The sequence below is a fragment of the Lacerta agilis genome, chromosome 13 (assembly GCF_009819535.1).
Source record: "Lacerta agilis isolate rLacAgi1 chromosome 13, rLacAgi1.pri, whole genome shotgun sequence".
NCBI lineage: Eukaryota > Metazoa > Chordata > Lepidosauria > Squamata > Lacertidae > Lacerta > Lacerta agilis.
In genome coordinates, this window is record NC_046324.1 from 20,447,061 (window position 1) to 20,472,008 (window position 24,948).

A 24,948-nucleotide genomic window follows, 5' to 3' on the forward strand; every position below is an offset into this window, starting at 1 on the left:
CTTGAACTTAAAAATAAATAAATTCTGTGGAGTGTTTGCCTCCACTTTCATTTCCTGTTGACATCTGACTTCTCATGTTTTTTTATGTTAATTTATCCAAACAAACCTTCCTCTGGCCCCCCAAAGAGTTCCAAGTTTATATACTGGTGCAAAGTACTGATCTTTGCCCTTAATTAGAAAACCAGTGTTTACTGGGGAAAGTTTTTTCCTTGCTGCCTCTGACTACTTGAGTTTTCAGGCGATTAAAAACACTCATAAAAAGCATAAGCCCCTTTATCTGAGCCTCTGTGTGGTAATGGAGAAGATGGAAAGTGGTGAATTGAAAGCCAATGAAATTTGTAGTGTCCCCTCCTCCCTTCGCCACTTGCCTTCCCATGATTAGCACTAATAGCTGCAAGGGAAGGGGTGGTAATTATTGGTGTGTTTGCTTTTAATGGTTTCTGGCATGCACCAACAAGGCCATGTACTGAGAGTGCTTGAAATAAGTGTGAGGATTAATCAATCATTGGGTTTTTGTTTTTGTTTTTTATTATGTATTCTTGTGTTTTTATGTTGTAACCGCCCTGAGACCTGCGGTTTATTTATTTAAAATAATAATAATAATAATAATAATAATAATAATAATAATTGATTTGTATACTGCTTTTCCAAAGTTCAAACCATGCTCAAGGCAGCTTACAACATATAAAACATTACATAATTCCAAACGTAGCAATAGTAGTCAGAAACAATAACAAAAACATGAAAAAGTACACAACCAAATTGGACAATTTCCACATAAACAATAAGATCTGAAATAAAAGTTACAAAAAATTAACAGCAAAAACACCCCACCACCCAGCAACGCTGCCTCCTAAACAATGCCCCAGCCCAAGATTCTGTTCAGCAGCCTCAGCTTTTGTAGCTGGAGTCACTCAGGGCCCCACCCTCCCAGGCCAGGTGGGAAAAGGCCTGCAAGGCAGGGAGCAGTTCTTCCAGGACTTACAGGCAGTGACTGGAGTATATTCACTGTGGGGATAGCTGACTTGAAGAATCTCCATGTGGCTCAGCCATGTAGTCAGCTGACATAAAACAGAGAAAATTCATGTCTCTGCCCCCAAGGAGCTGGCAAGTAGGAACGAGAGCAGCCTTGCTGGAGCAGAGCAGAGTCCCATCTGGTCCAGCGTTCTATTATCACGTTAGTCAAGGAGCTATCTCTGGGAGACCCAAAAGCTGGACATTATCATCTTCATCAATATTATCCTCATTTATTTATTAATTGCCTTCTAAACCATCGTCTCAAGGCGATTTACATTTTAAAAAAAGCTGATTGCAATTTGCCCCCACAAGGAACCTAGCCACTGTGTTCCCCACCAGCTACAGCCTCCTGACCAGCCCTAAGTGTAGCCTTGCATAGAGCATATTGCAGTAACCCAACCATGAGCTTCTCAGTGCAGAGAAAATTGTGGCCAAGCTATATCCCTATCCAGGAACAGCCATAGCAAAAGTGTTCTCCTGTGTACTGCCTTTCTCTCTCCGTTATTGAAGGTAATATAGCCATCATGACTAAAAGCCATGGTAGCTGTATTACCTTCAGGACTAAAAACTGGCGGCTTACGAGAAAGTGACCCTTTATAAAGATGAGAAAGATTGGAAGTTCTCAAATATATGGACGACTTGCCCAGTTTTATTTGCTTGAATGTCCCACCACTTCCTCCTCCCCTTCCTCTCTCCTCCCTCATTAAATGTGCACACAGAACATATTGTTTTGATTTATTATGGTTTATCTTGTGTTGTCTGACTATTGTTCTGTTTTTTCTTCTTCTTGGGGAAGTTCAATTAAAAAAAACATTTGATTGAAAAATGGCAGGTTTTTGCTGATCATTTGTTGCCCATCTCTCCTGACAGCATGTTCTGCAGCCCTTGCGAAGGACCCTGCCCCAAGGTGTGCCCCTTTGAAAAGACGATAACCATTGACTCTGTCACGTCAGCAGAGTTGTTACAAGGATGCACAGAAATCAAAGGGAGCCTCGTTATCAACATCCGCCGTGGAAGTAAGAAACAGTTTCTGTTCACTTGCTTGCTTGCACATGCGTGCTTGTGTGCGTGTGTTTAATCACCATCACTCCTATTTTTCTAGAGCCAGTGTGGTGTAGTGGTTAAGAGCGGTAGTCTCGTAATCTGGGGAACCGAGTTTGCGTCTCCGCTCCTCCACATGCAGCTGCTGGGTGACCTTGGGCTAGTCACACTTGTTTGAAGCCTCTCAGCCCCACTCACCTCACAGAGTGTTTGTTGTGGGGGGAGGAAGGGAAAGGAGAATGTTAGCCGTTTTGAGACTCCTTCGGGTAGTGATAAAGCGGGATATCCAATCCAAACACTTCCTCTTCTTCTTCTTCTTCTTCTAGAAAATGTAGGTGCCGGAACTCACCATGAGCTTCTCCCTTGCTCTGTTAGAATGGCAGTGGTGCCTACCTGAGAGGTGCCGGAACTTGGCTCCTATGAGCTCTGGCCGAAAAAAAGCCCCGATCAACACTACTATTGTTGAGAAACGTCTCCATTTGGGATACCTTACAAATAATGCAAGCTTTAAAAAAAAGTTTCCCCTTTTTGATGGTTTATTTTTATTTTGTCTTGTTTCTTTATAAAAAGCAATAAGGTATGCTGAAGGATGGTAAAGTAGTCCTTTAAAAGAAATGGAATAATGCTTGCTTGGTAGAATGCAGGCCATTTGGGAGAGGTACTTGCTAAAGCAGGCATTGGGAGGGAGGAAAGGAAGCATCCTCTGCCTTCAAACAGTCGGCAGACCACAGGCAAGTTGAGTCTCCTGCCCTCTCCATTGGCATGGACTTCCCACTTTCATCTCTGTGTTACAATGCCTCCTGCCTCACCAGCAGAGTTTCTCTAATAATTACAGGGACTTCCCGCCTTCCTCCGTTGCATCAGTAAGGAAAATGAGAAGATTCCACTTGCCTGGAGTGCCTTAGCCAAATGGCCAGGGAGCATATTTAGCATTTCCATTTTGATTGTTAGTGGGAGCCCGAAATCTGCAAGCTTGCTCATGGGCAACTTTTCAGCTTGTAACAAAGTTTCTAGCTTTCATGAGTGGTAGAATGGTTTGGTAATCTCATGAATCATATTGTACTTCAACTTTTAATGTATTTCTTTTATATTCAAAGCTTACTTTATTCCGTTAATTTTTTAAATTGTCCAGGCCAGTGCAGTAAATTTGATGATGAGAAACTACATTGTGCTTACCTTTCCTGATCCACCTCTCAGTTTATTTGGTTTCCCACCATGAATATCAGTATTTGGAAGTTTGATTGTTGGAACAGAATAGAATTTTGTATTAGTTTGATCTGGGTAGAATGGCCTTCACCAAACTACTCTGCAGGTGCCTACAAATCCCATGCATCCCAGCCACCATTAGAACTCAGTGGTTTCTGACGATGGAAATTTTAGTCCAAAACATCCAGAGAGCACCAGATTGGGGAAGGCTGGAGTAGGAATATACACAGTGTGGAGAGGAGTTCTTTTGTTCCTCAGTTGTTTAGACAATTACTGCCTCTTCTTAGATAAGGGAAATGAATTCACAGTATGACCTTGAAGGAGGGGATACTGAGATAAGGGCCACATTCACAACCATATATTTAAAGCACCATGATACCACTTTAAACAGTTGCAGCTTCCTCCAAACGATTCTGGGAGCTGTAGTTTCTTAAGGGTGTTAGAATAATTTAGGCTTGCAATATTTCAAAAAGTAAAATTTTTGAAATAAAGAAAGGACACATTTTCCAACTTCAACTTTTTCTTTCTTTCTTTCCCCCCAGGGGAAAGGGGGCAGTGGCACAGCCTCCCCCCCCAAAAAAAAACCCCATCACCCCCAGCGTCTTCAAGAGCTTCTCCTCCTCCTCTTCCTCCTCCAGGGAGGAAAGAAAGGGAGATTCCATTTTGAGGTCTCCCCCCACCTCCCCCCACTCCACCCGCTTTGGGAGGGTCGGACTGAGCAAGTAGCTCCCAATCAAGCAGCTACAGACGCCCTGTTCCCTTTTAGCCGGGCTCCTCACCTCCTGCTCTGCAATTGTCCCACCCTCTTGAGGCAGCAGCTGTGGCAGCTTTGAGAAGGTAACACAGCGGCTCTTGAGAGGGGAGGAAGGCAGGGGCAGGATAACTGGGTTGTCTTTATTTTCCTCTCCGGACAGCTGGTGGGTGCTCAGGGCTGCTCTTGCCCTCTTTCCACTGTCCTCCGTACTCCCCTCCTCCCTCTCAGTTGGGACTGCTGCGCAGGGGGCGCAAGCGTGCTTTGGGTCTCCCACGTAAGGGGGGACATTCTTTCCGCTGCTCAGCGGAAAAACAAACAAACAAAAAAACCCGGGTTGCCATATGTACAGGAAATTCCAGACATCTCCTAAAATTCAAAATTTTCCCCAGGACGTCATTTTAGGCGTCCGATTTCATGGCATGTCTGGAATTTTCCGGACGTATGGCAAGCCTAGTACCAATTCTCATCCCAGAGCTGCAATTCCCGGAGTTCTCTATGAAAATTGAATTGAGTGCTAAACCATACTGGGAATTGCATAACTGGGAGGGGAATAAGAATCACCTAACAACTCTTAGCACCCTTAACAAACAATAACTCCCAGAATTCTTTGGGTGGGGGAAGCCATGACTGTTTAAAAGCGGTATCATAGTACTTTAAATGTAGGGTTTAAATGTGGCCTAAGTCTTCAAATCAAATATGGGAACAAAGAGCTGCTGCTGTTTAGAAGCTTGTGGTGTTTCTTTTTTTCCTTGTTTCTTTTTTAGTTTTTTTTAAAAGTAAGGGTGCATTTTAATGTTGGCACCTCCTATCGCAGAGACGTTGGGTGGCATGTCTGTGGATTAAGGTATTTGCCCACTGGCAAAGTTTTTCCTGCAGTGTACATGATGCCCTCTTTAAATACTGGCGCCGAAGCTTCCATTCCTGCCCTCCCTGGTGCCATGAGCTGGCCTCACCAAGTACATGTCTTAACAGAATACAAGTGCTTAGTTAACGATTCGTCGGGGTAGTGAATCATACTCTGGGAAGATTCCAACCAATGCTAAACTTTAAAAAGTGTTACTCTTCTTCTTTTTCTTGAAATGTGTGCTTTGTCTTTATTATAAACAAGCAAGGAAGAATCCAGAGAGGAACACTATAATTTTGTCTGTTGCATTAAGCCACATTTCTGCTAAACATTTAAAGGCACCATAATACCACTATAAAGTGGTGACTTCTCCCAAAGAATTATGGGAGCTGCAGTTTGTTAAAGCTGCTGAGAATTGTCAGAAGACTGCATCTTCCCTCCTCACAGAACTACACTTCCCAGAGTTAACTGGGAAGAACAATTGGTTGTTAAACCACTCTGGGAACTGTAGTTCTGGGAGAGGAATAGGGACTTCCTAACAATTCTCAGCACCCTTAGCAAATGACACTTCCCATAATTCTTTGGGGGAGCCATGACTGCTTTTAAATATATGGTGTGGATGTGGCCTGAGTTCAGCAAGGAACTGTTTTGTGGCTAGTGGAGACAGTTCATTGAGGGTCAATAGGGCATTCTCCCACTAAACTCATTGTGCCCTCAGTCAACCCTCCATGTCCAACTCTACAATTCTATGATACTATGGCGTGCATGTCTTCTTAATTGCCACCACCAGTTCAAGTGTTGACCTTAGTTTCAGGGTTGCCCTTGTAGAACTCAGTAGGGAGGAGTGTGGGGAGAAAACAAGAATTGGTTGATTCTGACCATCATTGGCTCTGGCTGCACCTACTGCTTGGCTCTCTGCCTCCTGCCTTACCAGCCCCAATGGGATCCAGCCTCCACTGATTACAACTTTGTTTCCCTCTGATAGCATTTTCACACCTTTTGAAACAGAACTTTAAATTCTGCCTCATGTTGACTGTTAAGTTAGCTCATTTGTCTTAACTGGATCTGCAAGAACAAAATGTCCAAGATAAGAGAGGCAGTTAAAAGCTATAATTTGGGGGGGGGTGACATTCCTTTTGGCCTGAGTCATGATACAGCCCTAGAAATATCATAATTTCCCCCCTCTATTTATTTCCCTAAAGCAAAGCTTGTGGGAAACCTAAACCTTGTGCTCAAGGAAGTGATAAGCAGCTTTCTTAAAAGTGCTGTAGAGAATCTGTACTCCATTCAGTCTCCTGTTATAAACATGGACCGACTATCCTCCTTATCTTAATGGTACAGGAATAGGGAGGGCTAGTTTGGATGTCAGCTTTGAGTCCAGGCCTATGGTTTTAGGCCTGTATGATGGAATTCTGTAGAAAGAGAGGCTACTAAAGCGGTCAAACCAGTCCGTTAAATGAATAGCTGTAGGTCCTAGGAAATCTCTTTGCATGACTAAAGAGTACAGGCAACTAGTTGCCATAGAAACTACTGTGCTGGAGATGCATCCAGAAGGCAGGCTTTCCCCTGCCTCTTGCCCTGGCTGGAGGTGGTAACCCTGGTATGTGTAGGAGAACAATGAACCTGGGCTAGTCTGATATGGGCCTGGAGGTGGGCAGACACAGCATCCACAGCTATGGCTTTCAGGGGCCTAGAAACCTATTGAGGAAACAAGTACTATTGGCACGTTAATGACCTGAATCGTCTTTTGTTCTACTTGTATGTATGTGTAAATAAAACCATATCTCACAAAGAGATCACAGTCTCCAGTGAACTTCATTCCAAGGCACCCCTGAAATCCCTCGCTTCTCAGAGATTTTTTGGTGTGTGTGTGTGAGGGTGACACTAATTTGTTTGGAAACCCAAACACTCCTTTGGAGAGTTATCTAGGTGAAGCTTTCTTAGCACAGGGAGTCTGTTGTGAGTCTGTTGGCGCTTTATCAGAAGGGTTGAGACAGTGGAAATCCTACTATTCCATATTAAGCTAAGTTGTTCTGGCAGTCCTGGACCTACTTCCAAAGGAAGTATTACTTCTCACCATGCGTAACTAACTTAAAAGAATCCACCACTACAGAATAGGATAGTGGTCATAAGCTTAGAGGCCATTAAACACAGATTAGACAAATTAATGAAGAGCATGAGAGCCAACCTCCAAGAGTAGCAAACCTCTGGATAACTAAAGTTTCTGACCAAATCAGTGATGGGCATTGACCACTATGTCCTGTGTTTGAGAAGAGCCTTACTGGATCAGGCCAGTGGCCCATCTAGTCCAGCATCCTGTTCTCACAGTGGCCGACCAGATGCCTATGAGAAGCCCACACGCAGGACCCGAGTGCAACAGCAATTCTCCACACTCGCTATTCCCAACAACTGGTATTCAGAGGCATGCAGCGTCTGACAGTGGAAGTAGAACCATAGCCATTGTGGCTATTGGCTGTTGAGAGTTGTATCCTCCCTGAATTTGTCTAATCCTAAATTGAGTTTGCATTTTAGAGAAGACCCTGCTTATTTCTCTAGCACAACCTGCATAGCTTGAGGTTCCAGGGCCAGAGGTTCTCAGCGGGATGTTTTCCGTTAGCATTAGTATGGTAAAATTTACGTCTGTCATGAAGCCTAACAGGAGCTGTGGCTTCCTGTATGTTTAAATTTACAACTGCATCAGAAACTCTTGCCAAAGCATTGGCTGTTGAAAGCTCAGAATCCGACGTTGGCACTAGCAGGGTGCATTCATAATGAAGGGAAGGCCATCCGTACTGGCCAGAAACTGACGGTGTAAAATTGTAGCGGTATCTGGTTTTGCGTTCCATTTGCCTTGTGTTCGTAGGTAAATCATAAAGGTTGGACTGCTGAACAAGGAGTCTGTATTTAATCAGAGAAGGCAATCATTAGTATTCTGACTGGGACAATGTGCAAAGGGAAGCTTCTGAAACTAGCAGTTTTTCTTCAACTCTTCTTTCAGGCAACATTGCTTCAGAACTGGAGAACTTGATGGGCTTGATAGAAACAGTGACTGGCTATGTGAAGATCCGGCATTCCCATGCACTGGTGTCCCTCTCATTTTTGAAGAATCTGCGCTATATTAACGGAGAGGATCAGCTGGAAGGGTAAGCACATTTAATTGCCATGTAATGATGTTCTTCTTTCCACTATTTCTTTTGAAAACAGTGCCATTGGAGATACGTTCTTTGGCATATATATATACACACACACATATGTGGTGGTCTCTCAGTGGTCATGTGCTTGTGGAAGAGGCAAAATGTTCAGTTGGAATGTAAAGAGTACCAGCCACGCAGCAACTACCATATTTTCCCGTCTATAAGATGCCCCCATGTATAAGACGCCCCCCTATTTTTGCAGCAACAGCCAACCACAAGTCCACCCTCAGCTCTATCCGTGTATAAGATGCCCCCTAATTTTTGACATTATTTTTTAGGAAAAAACCTAGTCTTATACACGGAAAAATATGGCTTTTAGTGGTGGCACCATCAATATTATTAAGCCCCCCACTCCAGCTTCTCACCCAGCTTTCCCAAATACATCTACGCAGCCATGAGGCCTAGAAACTTGCTTTACAAGATCTACACTGAGGCTCCTGTACCACTGCAGCATCCTGTATTATTTTGTTGTTGTTGTTTAGTCGTTTAGTCCCGTCCAACTCTTCATGACCCCATGGACCAGAGCACACCAGGCACTCCTGTCTTCCACTGCCTTCCGCAGTTTGGTCAAACTCATGTTAGTAGCTTTGAGAACACTGTCCAACCATCTCATCCTCTGTCGTCCCGTTCTCCTTGTGCCCTCCATCTTTCCCAACATCAGGGTCTTTTTCCAGGGAGTCTTCTCTTCTCATGAGGTGGCCAGAGTATTGGAGCCTCAGCTTCAGGATCTGTCCTTCCAGTGAGCACTCAGGGCTGATTTCCTTAAGAATGGATAGGTTTGATCTTCTTGTCTTAAATAATGGTCATGCATGTGAGGCAGAGGTCTTTTGAAATACTTTACTCACTAATTCATGTGTTCTGACACCACTCCTTCTGGTCTCAAACCACAGGGTGATTTCCACCTTTGCACCATATGCGTGTAACAAGATTTATCAGTAGTGGAGGGAGGGGACAGCATGTCAAAATCTTGCAGGTTGTGGTTGTTTTGTGGCAGTGGAGTTTGTCTGGGAAATTGCTGTGTATGTTCTCTTTCTCTCTGCTCCCCCCCCCCCAATTCCTTTTGGATTTAAGCTGTGACAGCAGTTAATAAACACAGATTTGGGAAAAACAGTTTGTGAACAAGGTGGTAGCAAGGTCATGGGAAAGGCACCGTATGTGTCTGATTTCTGATTTATCAGGTCTGAAAGGATTATGTTACAGCATGAGGGTTTCTTCACAAGCCTCCCTTTTTTCTCAGGCTGTGCTTTGGTGAGTTTTAAATTCTTAAAATTCCACTATGTGATAGAATAAGCTCGATTCTACACTTGAAAAATCCCACTGTCTCCCTTCCCTGTGAAGATTGCCCTGACGGTGCACATTGAGAGCAGGAACCAAGTGTTTTTCTTCTTTCTACTGGCAAATCCTGAGATCTGCTCTTCTGCCTTGAATAAGGAAAGTGCCTCATACCAAGGGAGCCCATTAGCCCATTTAGCATAGTACTGTCTGCACTGGCTGGCAGCAGCTCTTCAGGGTTTCAGACAGGGGACATTCCCACCCCTACCTGGAGATGTCGGAGGACATTTTTCATGTAAGGCAGATTCTCTGCCACTGAGCTAAGGCCATTCTCTTAAGACATGGGAGCATAAAAGATTGCCTTATATTGAGTCAGACCAGTGGTCCATCCAGCTCAGTATCTTCTACACTGAGTGGCAGCACCTCTCCGGGGTTTCCTGCCAGGGACATTGCCAGCTCTCTCTGAAGATGCCTACGGCTGAATGCAGCCATACATAAGAAGAACTTGCTTGATGGCCCATCTGTTCCAGTATCCCGTTCTCACAGAGGCCAACCAGATGCCTGTGGGAAATGTTCAAGCAGGATCCAAACACAAGAACTCGCAACTCCCGCAGTTTTCAACAACGGGTATTCAGAAGCATTGCTGCCATCAGCACAGCCATCAGGGCCAATGGCCGTTGATAGCCTTCTCCTTCATTAATTTGTCAAATCCTCTTTAAAAGCCACTATGGGAGTTCCCTAAGCCCTCCAGGTTTCTCTGCCTTTCCCTCAGGACAAGCATTCAATTTTTTTAAAAAAATTAAATATTTATTGGGTTTTATAACAGATAAAAATGCAAATCTCTATAACGGTGCAGCTCTCTGCCACCCATTCTTACCAGTGTGGGAACAAGTAACCTGCAAGCAGTACTGTCTACCAACTAAACACATAGCCATGCCCACATGTTTCTCAGGGTAATCTACCGCATATAGTTTCTGAAGACATGTTTGTTTCTATTCCTTGCTGTAAAGGTGTTGTTGCAGAAGTGTCTGGGCATGGTACTATGGCCATGTTTTTCAGAAACATGAAAGATAAATCTTGTAAACAAATCCTTCAAAGTTTCCAGTCCACAAGGGGGTTATTAATTCACATATTCCTAAATCAGTCATTTGCAGGCAAAAAGAAAGGGAGGGGAAACCAGCTTTTATCCTTTTATTTCCTGAAGGCAAAATTAGACAAGTGCCTCTATTTACAAGGCTACAGCAAGAATGCTAGTTTGACTTTTGGGCCATTACTGCGCCTTTAGATTCTGGATGCTTCAGGAGAAGCAAGAACTCCAAGTAGGACAGGGAAAAACTCAGTGTCTGACACCCAAGAGAGCTGCTGTAAGCTGATGTTGACAGTGCTAGGCTATATGGACTAGTGGTCTGTTTCTGTGTAAGGAAGTTTCCTATGTTTCTGGAGCCCCAATGGTAATTAGTGCACTATTCCTTAGTGGCATTGGATGCCTGCAATGCATAGCACTCTCCAAAGTGCCTCTTAATCTGCTGTTGCAGCTTTTCTGGTGTGGGGGAAGTCACTCTCTTGGAGCATCAGTGATTCTTGTGGGGGTTCTCCCTAGCAGAACAGAGAGTGCCCCCCAACACACTTGTGTGGATTGTCAGCCTTGTAAGCTTCCTACATTTGTTTTATTTGCAGGGAGGAAACAAGCAGAACAGAAAATGTGTACAGTTGTTGGCAAAGACTGGTTTTGCTTTCAAAACATTCCTGTCCTCTCCCTCCCTTATTTTTTTATAGGAATTATTCATTTTATGTTCTGGACAACCAAAACCTGCAACAGCTATGGGACTGGAGCCATCACAACCTGACCATAAAGGAAGGCAAGATGTACTTTGCTTTTAATCCCAGACTCTGTGTTTCGGAGATCCAGGAAATGGAGAGGGTTACTGGAACCAAAGACCGGCAGAGTAAAGGTGACGTTAATCCAAGGAACAACGGAGAGAGAGCGTCCTGTACGTAAAGGAAGTATAAGATAATGATGGTTCTGTTACTTTTGTTACAGTTGCAATTAATGGAAGTTGTTAGTTGTTATGCAAATACTCTCCATGTGCCTTGCAATATATTTTAAAACAGAAGTAAAAAAAAATACATTATACTAGAAACACATTTACACAGAAACACATGCAATTCATTAAAAGTACACAAAGCAATCCCATAGTCAAAACAAAATAAAAAATAAAAAAAATTCCTTCCAGTAGCACCTTAGAGACCAACTAAGTTTGTTCTTGATATGAGCTTCCGTGTGCATGCACACTTTTTCAGAAAGCTTCAATAGCGCACTAGTACCAGACAACATCATAGTACTGCATCAAAAACCTGAGAAGGAAAAGAAAAGTTAAGTTTTTACCTCTTGCCAGAAAACCAGACATCTCACTGAGGAGTGTGCTCCACAAAAAGGCAGCCACATCTATCTCAGGATTGTCTACGTTAAAGGAGAGTGTCTTTCAGACAGGAGAGTTGTGCAGCCCTACCTAGAGGTGTTGGGTCCTTCTGCATTCACTGCTACAGAATTGCTGGCCCTTTCCTGGTTTCTAGTCCTCATTCAAAGACAGGCCTGCTTTTTTGTTGAGTGGGCAGTGGGCTCATGAGCCCTAGACGAATACCAGGTGCCTGGAATACTGCTACTGCTGCCACCAAATCTCATGCCAGCCTTTGTTTGTTTCTTAAAACACACACAAATGAGCTTTCTGACTTGCTCGCCTTCCATGCCGAGAGAGAGAGAGAGAGAGAGACTGAGACTTCTCAAACAAGCTAAATGGGCTTTGAAATGCTGCAAGTTTTTTGAGCCAGAATACAAAAGGGATGAAGCATTGGTAGTTCTCTTGAGATTTGCAAGCTTCTTTTTAGAAACTACAGCAGCAAAGCAAGCAAGCAAGAACCTGCTTCCCTGTTTGACATTCTGCATGCTGGATTATCTATGCAAGAATTAAGGGTCTTTAAAAAAAAAAAAACCATACACAAACATACACATCCCTTTTTGTTTTGAATTGGATGGCTTTGGAAAATGAGGAAATAAGTCGCCTGTTCACTTGGCGCTCTTGACAAACCCAGCCATCCTCAGTGCCAGGCAGGACTGGTCTGGGGGGTGGGTTGTCCCCTCCCCTGCCTGATGAGTCTAAAGACTCGAGAATCCAGCCTGTCTCAGCTGGAGTGAGGTGCTATCCTGGGGGGGTCAGAACTTCCCTCCATGAACAGAAGTTCATGGTAAACAAGCTTCGGATTTAACTTGGCAGCGATTGGCTGAATCACTTCTGTATGAAACATATTAAGAATAGTCTGGGTGATAAATTGATATATTGTTCAAAACTGGTTTGAAGACCATATCATGATAACGGTTTTATAATTTTTGACCTGGAAATATATTGCAAATCATGGTGTACGTGTGCACATGCACTATGCAAAAACCGTGATGCGGGAAAAACGTGAAGCCAGCCAGTGCTCCTACATAGCTCCATCTTCATTTCATACATTGTGGCATAATAATAATAATAATAATAATAATAATAATAATAATAATAATTTATTATTTATACCCCGCCCATCTGGCTGGGTTTCCCCAGCCACTCTGGGCGGCTTCCAACAAAATATTAAAATACAATGATCTGTTAAACATTAAAAGCTTCCCTAAACAGGTCTGCTTTCAGTTGTCTTCTTAAAGTCTGGTAGTTGTTTTTCTCTTTGACATCTGGTGAGAGAGCGTTCCACAGGGTGGGTGCCACTACTGAGAAGGCCCTCTGCCTGGTTTCCTGTAACTTGGCTTCTCGCAGCGAGGGAACCGCCAGAAGGTCCTCGGTGCTGGTTCTCAGTGTCCAGGCAGAATGCTGGGGGTGGAGATGCTCCTTCATGGTATATCAATATATTGTGATATTTAGCTGGTGATATATCATGATGTTGAAAACCAGATATCGCCTAGCCCTAGTTGGGAAGCTCTTGGCGTTGAAGGACTTTGAAGCAGGGGTGGGGAACCCCTTTCAACTCAAGGGCCATATTATCTTCTTGGCAACCTTCTGGGGGCCACATGTCAGCAGTGGGTGAGGCTGGAAACAACAGTGGCAGGTTAGAAAATGTGAATTTTACCCTTGTACCGACAGTTTTGTCACACACCCCACTCTATCCTGCATCTATGCAAGCAAGAAGCATCAAGGACACATTCCAACCAGGCAAAAACACTCAAGGAAGGTGCAAAGCAGGGCTGGTGTGGGGTGTGGCCTGAATAGAATCTTGAGGGCCCGACAGAGAAGCATTCAGGCCTGCATTTGGTTGCCAAGCCTGAGGTTCCTCATCCCTGCCTGTATAAGGCTGATTTGCACATTCACATTCCTGTAGTAGGGGGGAATGCATTTGTGCTTATAGGAATGTTTTACCTGTCACACCTTAAGTGCCAGACAGCTCTGCCCCAGGCCTCTCACTGCAGAAGACAAAGGCCATAACCCTCCTAATCTCCAGCCAGTTTTATCAGTGGAAAACTCTTCTGAAAGTCGGGTGATCCATGAGATTCCTGACTGTAAGTAGACAGTAAGTGCTACTCTGGCAATGTGTAGCCTGCGCTACTATAAAGTAAAAGCAGAACAATGATAGAATAAGAAATGAAGTTGGAATGTAACAAAATTCCTTATGTGTGTTAACGCTTAGATATTTGTGACACTTCAGCTCACTTGCTGTCCTGCGTTTTTCAGGTGAAAGCCACATTCTGAAATTCATTTCCAACACAACCAGGAAGAATCGGATCATGCTAACCTGGGAACAGTATCGCCCCAAAGACTACAGAGATCTGATTAGCTTCACCGTTTATTACAAAGAGGCGTGAGTATGCACATTTCCGGATGATACCACTAATGTGTGTGTTTTGCGTATGTGGGGTGGAGGGCGGAAAGGGTAGTAAATTGTATGAAGGATGCTACTGATTCAGTAAAAAGAGGGCCTGGGTCTCCATGTAGATCCTACTAAAGACCGCCAAGTTGAGGACAAAGAGCAAATGCTGTTAAACTACAGCAAGGGTTAGATTGCATTTTAATTAGGTCCTTTCGCCAGAGAGCTTTATCCCAGGTAGGCTGAGTGAGGTGTGCATGTGTATGAGAGACTGGTGTAAGGTTATCCACTGAGCACTATGGCTCAGTGGAGACTTGAAATGAAGTCTCACCAGTTGAGGTTTCCCAAGGGTATATATGCAACTGTTTAAAGTTGTGTGGTGATTGTTCATATCATGTACCTTTGGAAAAAAATGTTTGTAACATGAAAGGGTAGAGCACCTCTTGAATACAGTGGCCGCATAATGTTAAACTATGGTTTGTTGCAATATGGTTGAGCCTGAAGATGCCTGATCAAATTGTGTGGCTTGTGTGCTCCACTTTCTTTCTCCTACACTGGAGAAGGACAAACTGCTAAAGAATCCCATTATGTTTAAGCCAGGCATCCTGGTTTAAATCACTCTGCTTAGTTTATCAAGTCAGCTTCATAACCCATGGTTTGATGTTGGCTTTTTATAACGATGACTACAACAACAATTTTATGTATACCCTGCCCATCTGGCTGGGTTTCCCCAGCCACTCTTTTGTGAAATTTTTATTCCTTGGTGTTTTTCAGACTCTCGTGTCTGCTTTGTTAACCTTGCTGCCTGTTACTTTGCAAAAAAAACACCCCACATTTTCTTCTATTACGCATATTTTCCCTTGCCTCTTTTTAATTTTTTCTTCTTATTTCTGATATTATAAGTTGCCCTATCACTTTCAGTATGTAAAAAGCTATGGAATATCTTGCCATCCACAGTACGTTTCCATCTTGGCTAGGATTTTCCTCATCCCCTTTCTCATATTCCTCTCCCTTGGCCGCATTCAGACATAAACTCAATAAGGCTTATGATAGGTACAATAGTAGATGAGCTCACATGCTCTTCCTCCTCCAGCACAGCTTTGAGGAGGCAGTCTGAAGTCTGCTTTTGATTAACCACAGCTCAGCATTGCATCTAGACTGTGAAATCTGGTTAGTTATTGTTTATTGAAGTGAGCCACTTCCATAAACCATGGTTTGAAGTTGGCTACCTTAAGTAAACCATATTCGAGGCTAACCACAGTTTGTCCAGGTTCAGTCATAATGCTAAACTGTGGTTAGTCAAAAATGAAAATGGAATCTTCTGATTTCGTCATAGTTGTAATGGAGGAGTGGGGAGTGTGAGAGTCCAAGGCTTGGGTAGGGTTGTTCTCTTAATGATAAATAATAGTTTTACTCTTGAATGCAGTCAGTGTCTCTTGTGCACCTAGAATGTAACTCTATGGGCAAGGCCTCTTAATTCTTCTGTGTACAGTGCTTTGGTATAACCTAATATTTTTACCATTGTTGCTTCCAAAACTTTTCAAAGTTGTGTGTAAAATAGTATTTTGTGTTTCAGCCAGGAGTGGGTGATGAGCGAGCTGTTTGATTAATGCCACTCAGTTGACTAAACAAGTTTCATTGACAGTAAAAATCTGTCAAAACAGTGGCTTTCTTTTAAATATTGATCTGTTCCCCTTTGTTAAGCACTCGTTAAATATAATTAGTGATTGTGTACATATTTTGACTAATAATAGAAGGAGACTGAATCCATGGGGTCCTGGTGAGATGGGCGAGGGCAGCCTTTCTCAACTGGGTGCCCTCCAGATGTTTTAGATGGTGCCAGTGGGGACTGATGGGAGTTGTAGTTCAAAACCTCCAGAGGACACCTGGTTGTGAAAGGCTGGATTGAAGGGCCACCTTTTTTTTCTCATGGCAATATTGCTTATGACATTGGTGTTTTTTCAAAGAGTGCCTCTTGCAAAGCTTGCAGGATGATGATGACAAAGAGGTTGTCCCCCATCTTACAGAGGGCAGACTGGCCTTAACCAGAAGTCACACCATACATTTAAAGCACTATGGTATAACTTTAAATGATCAGGGCTACCCCCCGGAGAATCCTGGGAAGTGTAGTTTGTTTAGGGTGCTGAGAGTAGCTAGCTGGCCCCTATTCCCCCCACTGAACTACAGTTCTTATAGTTCCATGTGAAGAAGAATTGATTGTTAAATCACTCTGGGAATCGTAATTCGCGGGGGGTGGGTGGGTTGGGTCGCCTAACAACTGTCAGCACCCTTAAGAAACGACAGCTCACAGAATTCTTTGGTAGAAGTCATGACTGTTTAAAGTGGTATAAAATTGATATAAATACATGGTGCAGATGGGGCCTATATGAGTGATGTGAAGGCAAGAAATTGAAGAGTAGAATGAGATGGGTGAATCCTCACAGGGGCTGTATGACTTTCGATAAGAATGAAGTAATGGAATCTTGACTAGGAAGCTAAAAGAGTGCAGGGTTGATAGATTTAAAGCAGGAGAGGGTGGAAGGTAGACTGGTACCCGCTGGTAAATCTTGGGGCAATCTTCAGTAGATCATCAAGGATTTTAAACATAGTAACATCAAACTGACTTTCCAGCGGCCTAATTTAGGTTGGAAATAAAGAACATGATCACTTCTGTGAGAGGACTGTGGGCTCAGCTGAGTTCTAATGCTGAAAACAAATCTTTAGGCTTAGAATGTGCTCAGAGGCACCCTTGTGTGCCCTTTCCATCCTGGTCTGTTTGGGTTCTGGGCAGGGAGAGTAGATCTGACAAGGTCTGTCTGCCCCTGAAGTCTGCCCATCTCTGAGTAGTCAGTCTATTGTAGGAAATAAATTCTGCCAGTGGTGGCTGTTAATATCACTTCAGCATTGTGATGATCCCACAATCGTAAGGGAGAAGTGCATCCCCCCACCCCATAAAAAAGCAGTGTTGGGACTAACCATCCAAGTCCTTTTTGGATGCTGCAAGCATGCATCTTCTCCAAGAGGAGTGGGAGGTTCTCTTTATTTTTTTCTTTTTCTTCTTTTGCTTATGTCTGCTTTAGCCAGGGAGTGGCTGAATAAAAAGCTGTTTGCTTTTGTCTTTAACAAAAAGCTTCATTTTGTGGGAAGCAAAAACAACAACAATGGCCTGCCCCTTTTGGAGATCCCTTGTCATTTCAGTAACTTGCAAAGGCTTGGTTTCCTAAATATGAATAGAACTTGAGAAATAAAAACCTGGGATTCTCCAGGTTTTTTATATATTCCTTCTATAAAATGCAGAAGTTTTATTATTATGAGTTTCATTGGGGGAAAGTTGGCATGAAGCTTCCATCCTTAAAAGTTTTTTAAAGCAATTTTTGTTAGAAGTAAAAAATTCACATCCCTCTTTGGTTGCCTGTTTCCAGACCTTTCAAGAACGTGACAGAATATGATGGGCAAGATGCATGCCGCTCTAACAGCTGGAACCTGGTTGATGTGGACCTTCCTCAAAATAAAGAGGACAATCCGGGGATTTTGCTACAGGCGCTTAAACCATGGACTCAGTATGCCATTTATGTCAAGGCTGTCATGCTCACTATGATGGAGAATTACCATGCTCATGGAGCAAAGAGTGAGATCGTCTACATCCGAACGAAAGCTGCAGGTAAAACAAAAACCCAAAATATTATGTCCAGTATTAGTCATATTCAGACATTTTCTAAATTAATGGAGATGTCTTAACTCCATTAACTTTCAGAGGGTTTAGTGTGAGTAAAACTCTGTTGAATACAACTGTGTGACAGCACTTGGTCCCAATAAATTACTTCGCACTTTCGTAAGATGGTATTGCTTTGACAAAGAGGGCTATGTGCTTGGAAAACCAATGCACGGTGCCTTCAGTGGGTAATATAAACTAACAATAAATCTCAAGTGTTTTGGCTTAATTAGGCTTTGGCTGCAAAACATAGATACTAGGATGCAACTCAGATTTTGTCCTCCTATGTCCCAGTGGGATTTGCTTATGAGTAAATGTGCATAGTAGCATCAGGCTATTAATCAGTATTCTGCAATTTATATTGGAAGGGGAGGTGTTGCACAGGTTTTCCAGCAGATGGCCAGAAGATTCGGTTTGTTGGTTTTTGCTACATCTCATCCAAGCTTTGTTTAATTCAAAGATCCAGGGATTTTTGATATGAAAATGCAAAAACAAGGAGCAAAAATAGTCACTGTTGAATTTTAGAATCAGCTGCTTTAATGTGGTTTACCAGTACGAAGGCTGAATGCTATCAGGGCTGCAGTTTTTTCAGAAGTAAATACATTGCAGAATCAAAGGCTCTGGCCAGTTCATTCACACATGCATAATTTGGTGCCCTTCCGTTAAACCAACATTGAAGTTCTGTTGAAGTTTGACCTGTGATTGCCAAGTCAGGACTTGGTGCTACAGTCAATGGGGGATGAATGAGCCTTCTCCTTAGATTGTTATTTTTATTTATTTATTTAATTAATTTTCCCCCCAATACTTGGTATAGATATGGCATCCAGCACCACAAACTCTCACAACTGAGACTGAATACACAACGTAAGGTAAAATAAAGGAGGCATAGGTTATATTATTATCACACCAGTGACTCGAAATGCATAGGAATTACATCTGAGCACAAGGGCCTTTGCAAAATTGGAGTAAGTAATTTACCCTCTTGTTTATTAACATAAACAATGAGAGGTGTTTGCAGATAATGGAGAAAGATTTCTGCGTTTTGGCTTCTCTGGCCTGTCTGTTGCGCTCTCTCAATTTCTCTGTCACAGCCAATCTGCAGATTCTGCTTCAGCAACCGCCGACCTTCCAATCGGCAAGCCCTAGGCTCAGTAGTTTAGACCACAGCGCCGCCTGCGATACACTTCAGGAGTGTGCATGCACATGAAAGCTCATACCAATAACAAACTTAGTTGGTCTCTAAGGTGCTACTGGAAGGATTTTTTTTATTTTGCTTCGACTGCGCTACAGCAGACCAACACGGCTACCTATCTGTAACTTGAAAAAAGTTGTTGCACTATAACAACAACAACAACAACAACAACAACAACAACAACAACAACAACTTATTATTTATACCCTGCCCACTCTGAGACTTCCTGAAGAACTTCTTCTCAGAACACTTGTATGACTGGACATTCCAACCACATGTGGAAATAACCCACCAATCTTTGCAACTCTCAATATTGTGCAACATGGACAGTGTAAAATACCATTAGTAGGTTAATTCAGCATAGCTTCCCTAGTTTGGGATGATACATTTTTTTAAGGTGATATATGCCATATATCATTCCACATATTCTCTGTTATCAGGCCCAAGCTTCCCTAAGACTTGTTGGTGTGCTCCTTAGATTTCTGATGCCTCTGTGCCTCCTGAATTCTGGATGAGAGAAGATGCAGTAGCAGTGCATGTCCCATTCAAATAATAAGAGGTTGTGTTGGCTAGGTGATGGGAAAGTGCTACACAGGTGTACCTTGGAAGTCAAACGAAATCCGTTCTGGAAGTCCGTTTGACTTCCAAAACATTCGAAAACCAAAGTGCAGCTTCTGATTGGCTGCAGGAAGCTCCTGCAGACAACTGTAAGCTGCGGAAGCCCCATCGGACGTTCAGCTTCCAAAAATAGTTCGCAAACCAGAACAGGGTTTGCAGTGTTCGGGAGCCAAAACTTTCGAGAACCAAGCTGTTCAAAAACCAAGGTGCAACTGTATTTGTGGGACCAGCTATGGTGAGGTTGGGGAAACCTTAATGCTGAAAGAGGGAAGCAAGGAGTCATCCTAGCTGCCCCATGCAGGTAGGTCTCCAGTGACAACAGATTTTGATGGTTTTCCTTATAATTTTTCATGTGCTGGGGTTGTTTTGCTTGTTAGCATGTCAGGCAGTTCCTGCAGACTGGTGATGGCTTTAACTATACAATGCCACTCCACCTTGGCCTTGCCAGAACTTAATTGTATCCAATACAGGGCTGTGTGTGGAGAGGTGATAATTGTCCGATTAATCAAACACAGATAAATGCCCAACAGCATTTAATCATCTTGAGCAAAATCTCTCTTAATTGAAAATGGAAATTGTATCTGATTCAATGCGGAAATGGGATTGATTCTGGTTCTTCTGCAGACAGGGATCGGGGTGGGGGAGCTGTATGCATGCCATCCTCTGCAACATGCACTTTTCATGATAAAAATAAGTCTCATTTCTCCTGAAACAGGGTGTCTGATGCTTTGAAGTTCTGTGCGGTTCCTCTTTAGACTCCCCATCCCCTCCCAGGCTAGCCGGAATTAAATATGTTACGGTTATTTGCATTACTAGAGTCCTCAGTGTGTTTATTTTTAACTCAGAATCTCATGTACTAAGAACAGAGTATGCACATCCCTGACCGTATTTAAGGTAGCACAAATTATTATATTTGTTGTAAATTCTCTAATTTCCATTCTTCCTTGGAAAGCTAAGAGGGTGCACAAGAATTTCCCAGTGGTCTCCAATCCAGGTACAGAGCTTCACCAATTCTATAGCGTTGGGTACACTTAGACCATTTACTGGGCTAATCTGCTTAGTTGGCTATGCCTTGATGCCATTGGTTTTTTTAAACTTTCCAAAGAGCCCTTTGCACGTCAGGAATTCCTGTGTGTTGCAGAGGGAATGGCGTAGCATTCTGGGGAGCCTCCTAAGGTGCAAGCTGTGTTCACATGGGGTACTGATTAGACCTCTAGGGCTCTCCCCATTGTCCCATGTGAACCGAGAGTGCATCCCAGTGCATAGTCAAGCCCCTTTTGTGGGCTGCATGTTGCTGGAGGGGGCAGTTGTGACAGGGAGAGAAGCCAGAGGCTGCCTTTCAGAGAAGCTTCACTGACACAACAGATCTTCTAATTAAGGAACATTGATTATGCTCCTGAGGAACCACAGGTTCCTTTAACGAGTGTCAGGTTCATTTGGGGGCATGTTGCTTTGGAACAGCCTTTGCTGACCTTTTTAGCCATAGGAGCACAACTGCCACAGGCACCTACAAATACCCATTTCACAAGGATTGGTAATGCTCAGAACTACCTCCACCCCACAAAAAAGAGGCAACCCTCCCCTATAAAATAGATAAAAGCATGATTACCCCCTCCTCAAGCATGCAACCCCTACCTAGTAAAAATAAAAAGACCAAACCCCTCAATTTTAAACAGAATCTTAAAATCAGGGGGCAGGAGGCGTTGGCGGACATTTCCCTTCCATTGTTTTGCATTCATTGTACTATTAGAGACTATTGTAATGGACCAGTACATTAATTGTCTAAACCCATAATAAATAAATAAGGATGTGCATGTTGGGTGCCATGTTGTCCTGTATTTGTACTTTAGCTCTGGTGAATGAGCAAGGATATCATTTTATTACTATTTATTAAATTTGTATATTGCCCTATACCTATAGATCTGAGAGCGGTTCACAACATATCCTGCATGGAGAATGTTAACAATGGTTTTCTTCTCTGTAAATATAGTCTCGTTCTGTTATTGACTTTAGCAGATGATAATCCCCTTGCAGGAATTCTAATTTTCTTCTTTTCTTATGTCTCCCCACCCCCCTTAGTACCATCTGTTCCTCTGGACGTCATTTCAGCTTCCAATTCTTCCTCTCAGCTGATTGTGAAATGGAACCCACCCACTTTCCCCAATGGCAACCTCTCCTACTACATTGTGCGGTGGCAACAGCAGCCTCAGGATAGTTACCTTTATAGGCACAACTACTGCTCCAAAGGTGAGACCAAGGTTGAAGTGCCCTTACACCATTTCAGGGTTCCTCCTCATCTTAGCACCTGAAAATTCCTAAGATCGTATAGAGCAAGGATGGGAAAATCTTTTGCCGCCAACCCATCCCCCCTCCCCCCAAAAAGTTGTGGGGTTACAACTCCCAACAGTCTGGAATGTTGGCTTTGCTACCTGCAGTCAATGTGAGATGTAGTTCAGCAACACCTTGGTTGCTGAATTGTATCTCCCTTGGTTCATTGTGGGGTCAATAGCAGATGTAGTTCAACAACATAAGGTTTTTTAGGGAAAGGACCATAGCTCAGTGGTAGAGCATCTGCTTTGCATACCGAAGGTCCAATGTTCAGTCTCCATCATCTCCATCATCTCCATCATCTCTAGGAGAGACTTCTGTCTGAAATCCTGGACAGCAACTGGCAGTCAATGCAGACAGTACTGAGCTTGATGGACCAATGGTCTGACTCGGTATAAAGGCAGCTTCCTATATTTGTATAACTTCTGGAGGGCCAAAAGTTCCCCACCCTTGCATATATCATCTAGTTCAACCTTTACTCTCCATATGTTTTGTACTGCGACATCCACCATCCATGACCATTGGCCATGCTGACTGGGGCTGATGGGAGTTGGAGTCCACCAACTTAGGGAGAGTACCAGGCTGGGGAAAGGCTGGTTAACTTTTCACAAAATCGGCTGCAGATCATCAAGGTGTGGTCTACACATGTAGAAGCGTGAAGTAGCAGAATGAACTGTACTGCTCCTTCATCCTACAGGTGGTAGATACTGTTTTTGAGTATTCCTCCATATTACAAACAAAAGGAATCTCCTTCCAAGTTTAAAAATGGAACGAAAATTCTAGCACCCTAGATAAATTCTAGTTCTTAGTTCTCATTTCAGGGAATTTGAGAATACAGAGGAAAATTTGTAAGTGTGATTTCCTCCACTTGGAGGCAAAAATAGCATGGGATGCCTCCAGACTGCCAGTATTTCATGGGAGTGATTGCGTAGCATACCAGAATTTTAGGTTTGTGCATTTAAAGTGGATTAAAGTTCTCCAACATCCTAGTACAACAAATCCACTTAAAAAACAAAACATGGAATTTTTGCAGTTTGGGAAGTAGCAGAGAAATGTATTGAAAAACGTAAATATCCCACAAGCAAATCAAGATGAATGTGGGATTAATATTTCCTCTCTGTAGAAGCTGCTGCCAAATTGGGTTATTATCAAACATTTCTTCCTATTTGTTTGCAGGGCAGTTTAATGGCAAAAAAAAAAAAAAAAGATTTCTACTCACCATGAATGGGAATTCTGAATCTCATAGATGTGTTATACTGCCATCCGGCACTCAACAGGCAAAATAAGTTTAAAAATACAAATAATTCCTATTTAGCTCCTCCCTGTCCCTTCTGGAGCCAGTTTTTCTTTTGCGTGCATCGAAAGCAGTTGTGTAAGACTGCTGGCTGCATCGTCAAATTTCAGACATTATCCCGGATTGCTTCTCCCTTTCACCTTTGTTTGCCTTCATTAGAGCCCCTTTTGGCTGATCCCCCCCCCCAATTTCTCTTTTTCACTCATGACTTTGTTATTTAGCTCCAGTGTGGCTTCCTCCAAAGCGTTTTACTGCTCAGCTTTTAAGCGTCCAGGCCCATTTTTACTTTCATTTTCCACTGGACCTAGATGATTCTTCCCCCTCCTGTGCTTGTCACGGCCTCCCACCTTGCCTTAAGCCCATTGATCTGTGCTCTCAGCCCGTCTTGTCTCTGCTCATAGCAGCCTCTCAGCTCTGCTTAAATCTTAGCCCACGGGCAAGTGGGGGGAAGAATTCAGTCTCTCTGCTATGCTTAAGCCTTCGCCTATAGGCAAGGGCAAAATAAAAAAGAATTCACTTTAAATATGTGCAAGGCCTTAAAGAAATCAGCCACCTCATGCAGGGAGCTAATGGCTGCTACACTGCAGTTCTCTTCCTTACAGACCAAGGACCCAGCCTCTGTGAGCACAACCTAATGGTGACACCCCCCCTACCCTCTCACCCGGCTCAGCCTTCAACCATCCTTTCTGCTTCTCAGCTTTACAATGAATGCCTTAGTTCCAGAGAGGGTATGCAAGGCTGCTTTCAACCTTGCCACCCAAGGGGGCAATGTAAGTGGAAGATCAGCAGCTGGCATGACCCCCTGTTCCTATGGACATGCACTCAATCAGAAGGGCAAGGAGGCAGAAGAGGTCCGTCCCCCCCGGAAGTCCTCTAGAAATCCCACAGAAGTTCCTACAGTTTTGGTTTAGCAGCACATAGCTACCACGCAAAAAGCTATTCCATCTGGCAGCAATGTATTCTGCCCTTGGCGCACAGCTCCAGACTCCAGCTATGCCTGATCTGCATCCAGAGTTATTGTACTGCCTTAAGGAGGCTTTGCTGGTAGATCTGGCCAGAAATGCAGTTATACCTTCCTCCTCTCTTCAACCTTAGGTCACTTTCAATCCTAGTTCTGCTCCTCCTCCTACACACCAGGCCAGAAGACGGTCTAGAATGTGACCTTCCCGTAGGGTTCCTCAGTCCCTTCCATGGGACTCTTCTTCCCCCAAAGATCAGGAATTAGAGCATCTCTCCTTCAGTGAAGAGGGTGTCAATTGGAGTGGTGAATTAGAGGTGGAAGGAGTCAGAATCTGATAGATGATTTCAGGACTCCCATTACTTCATGCTTCTAGGCAAGGCTAAGTAGACACTCAAACTCATTGATCTTCCTGCAGCCACTCCTACTTCTGCTGACAAGGTGATCACAGCGGCCCCTGATCCTAAGCCTAAGTACAGGATGGGAAAGCTTTCTGCAGTGGCTCCAAAAGTTATCTAGTTAGATTTTGACATGCTCTGGCAGGGGATTTCAGTCCCTCCCAAGGGGCTCTGCTTCCCTTGAAGACCACACTTAGATCCTCAGATGATGGATCCAGATGGTGATGAATGGAGTGGACAATCAGAAGTAGTAGAATCGGACTCCTACCATC

The 24,948-nt window shown here is 43.4% G+C and overlaps 1 protein-coding gene across 2 annotated transcripts in view; it reads left to right on the forward strand.

Annotated features, from left to right (window-relative positions):
* Positions 1–24,948, forward strand: part of IGF1R (insulin like growth factor 1 receptor) — a 180,091-nt gene that overhangs the window by 131,364 nt on the left and 23,779 nt on the right. For both annotated transcript variants that reach the window (XM_033166448.1, XM_033166449.1), the window contains 6 exons: positions 1,888–2,033; positions 7,861–8,005; positions 11,105–11,319; positions 14,044–14,170; positions 17,599–17,837; positions 21,778–21,945. In XM_033166448.1, coding sequence (XP_033022339.1) covers positions 1,888–2,033; positions 7,861–8,005; positions 11,105–11,319; positions 14,044–14,170; positions 17,599–17,837; positions 21,778–21,945 — 1,040 coding nt within the window. The remainder of the gene's footprint in view (positions 1–1,887; positions 2,034–7,860; positions 8,006–11,104; positions 11,320–14,043; positions 14,171–17,598; positions 17,838–21,777; positions 21,946–24,948) is intronic.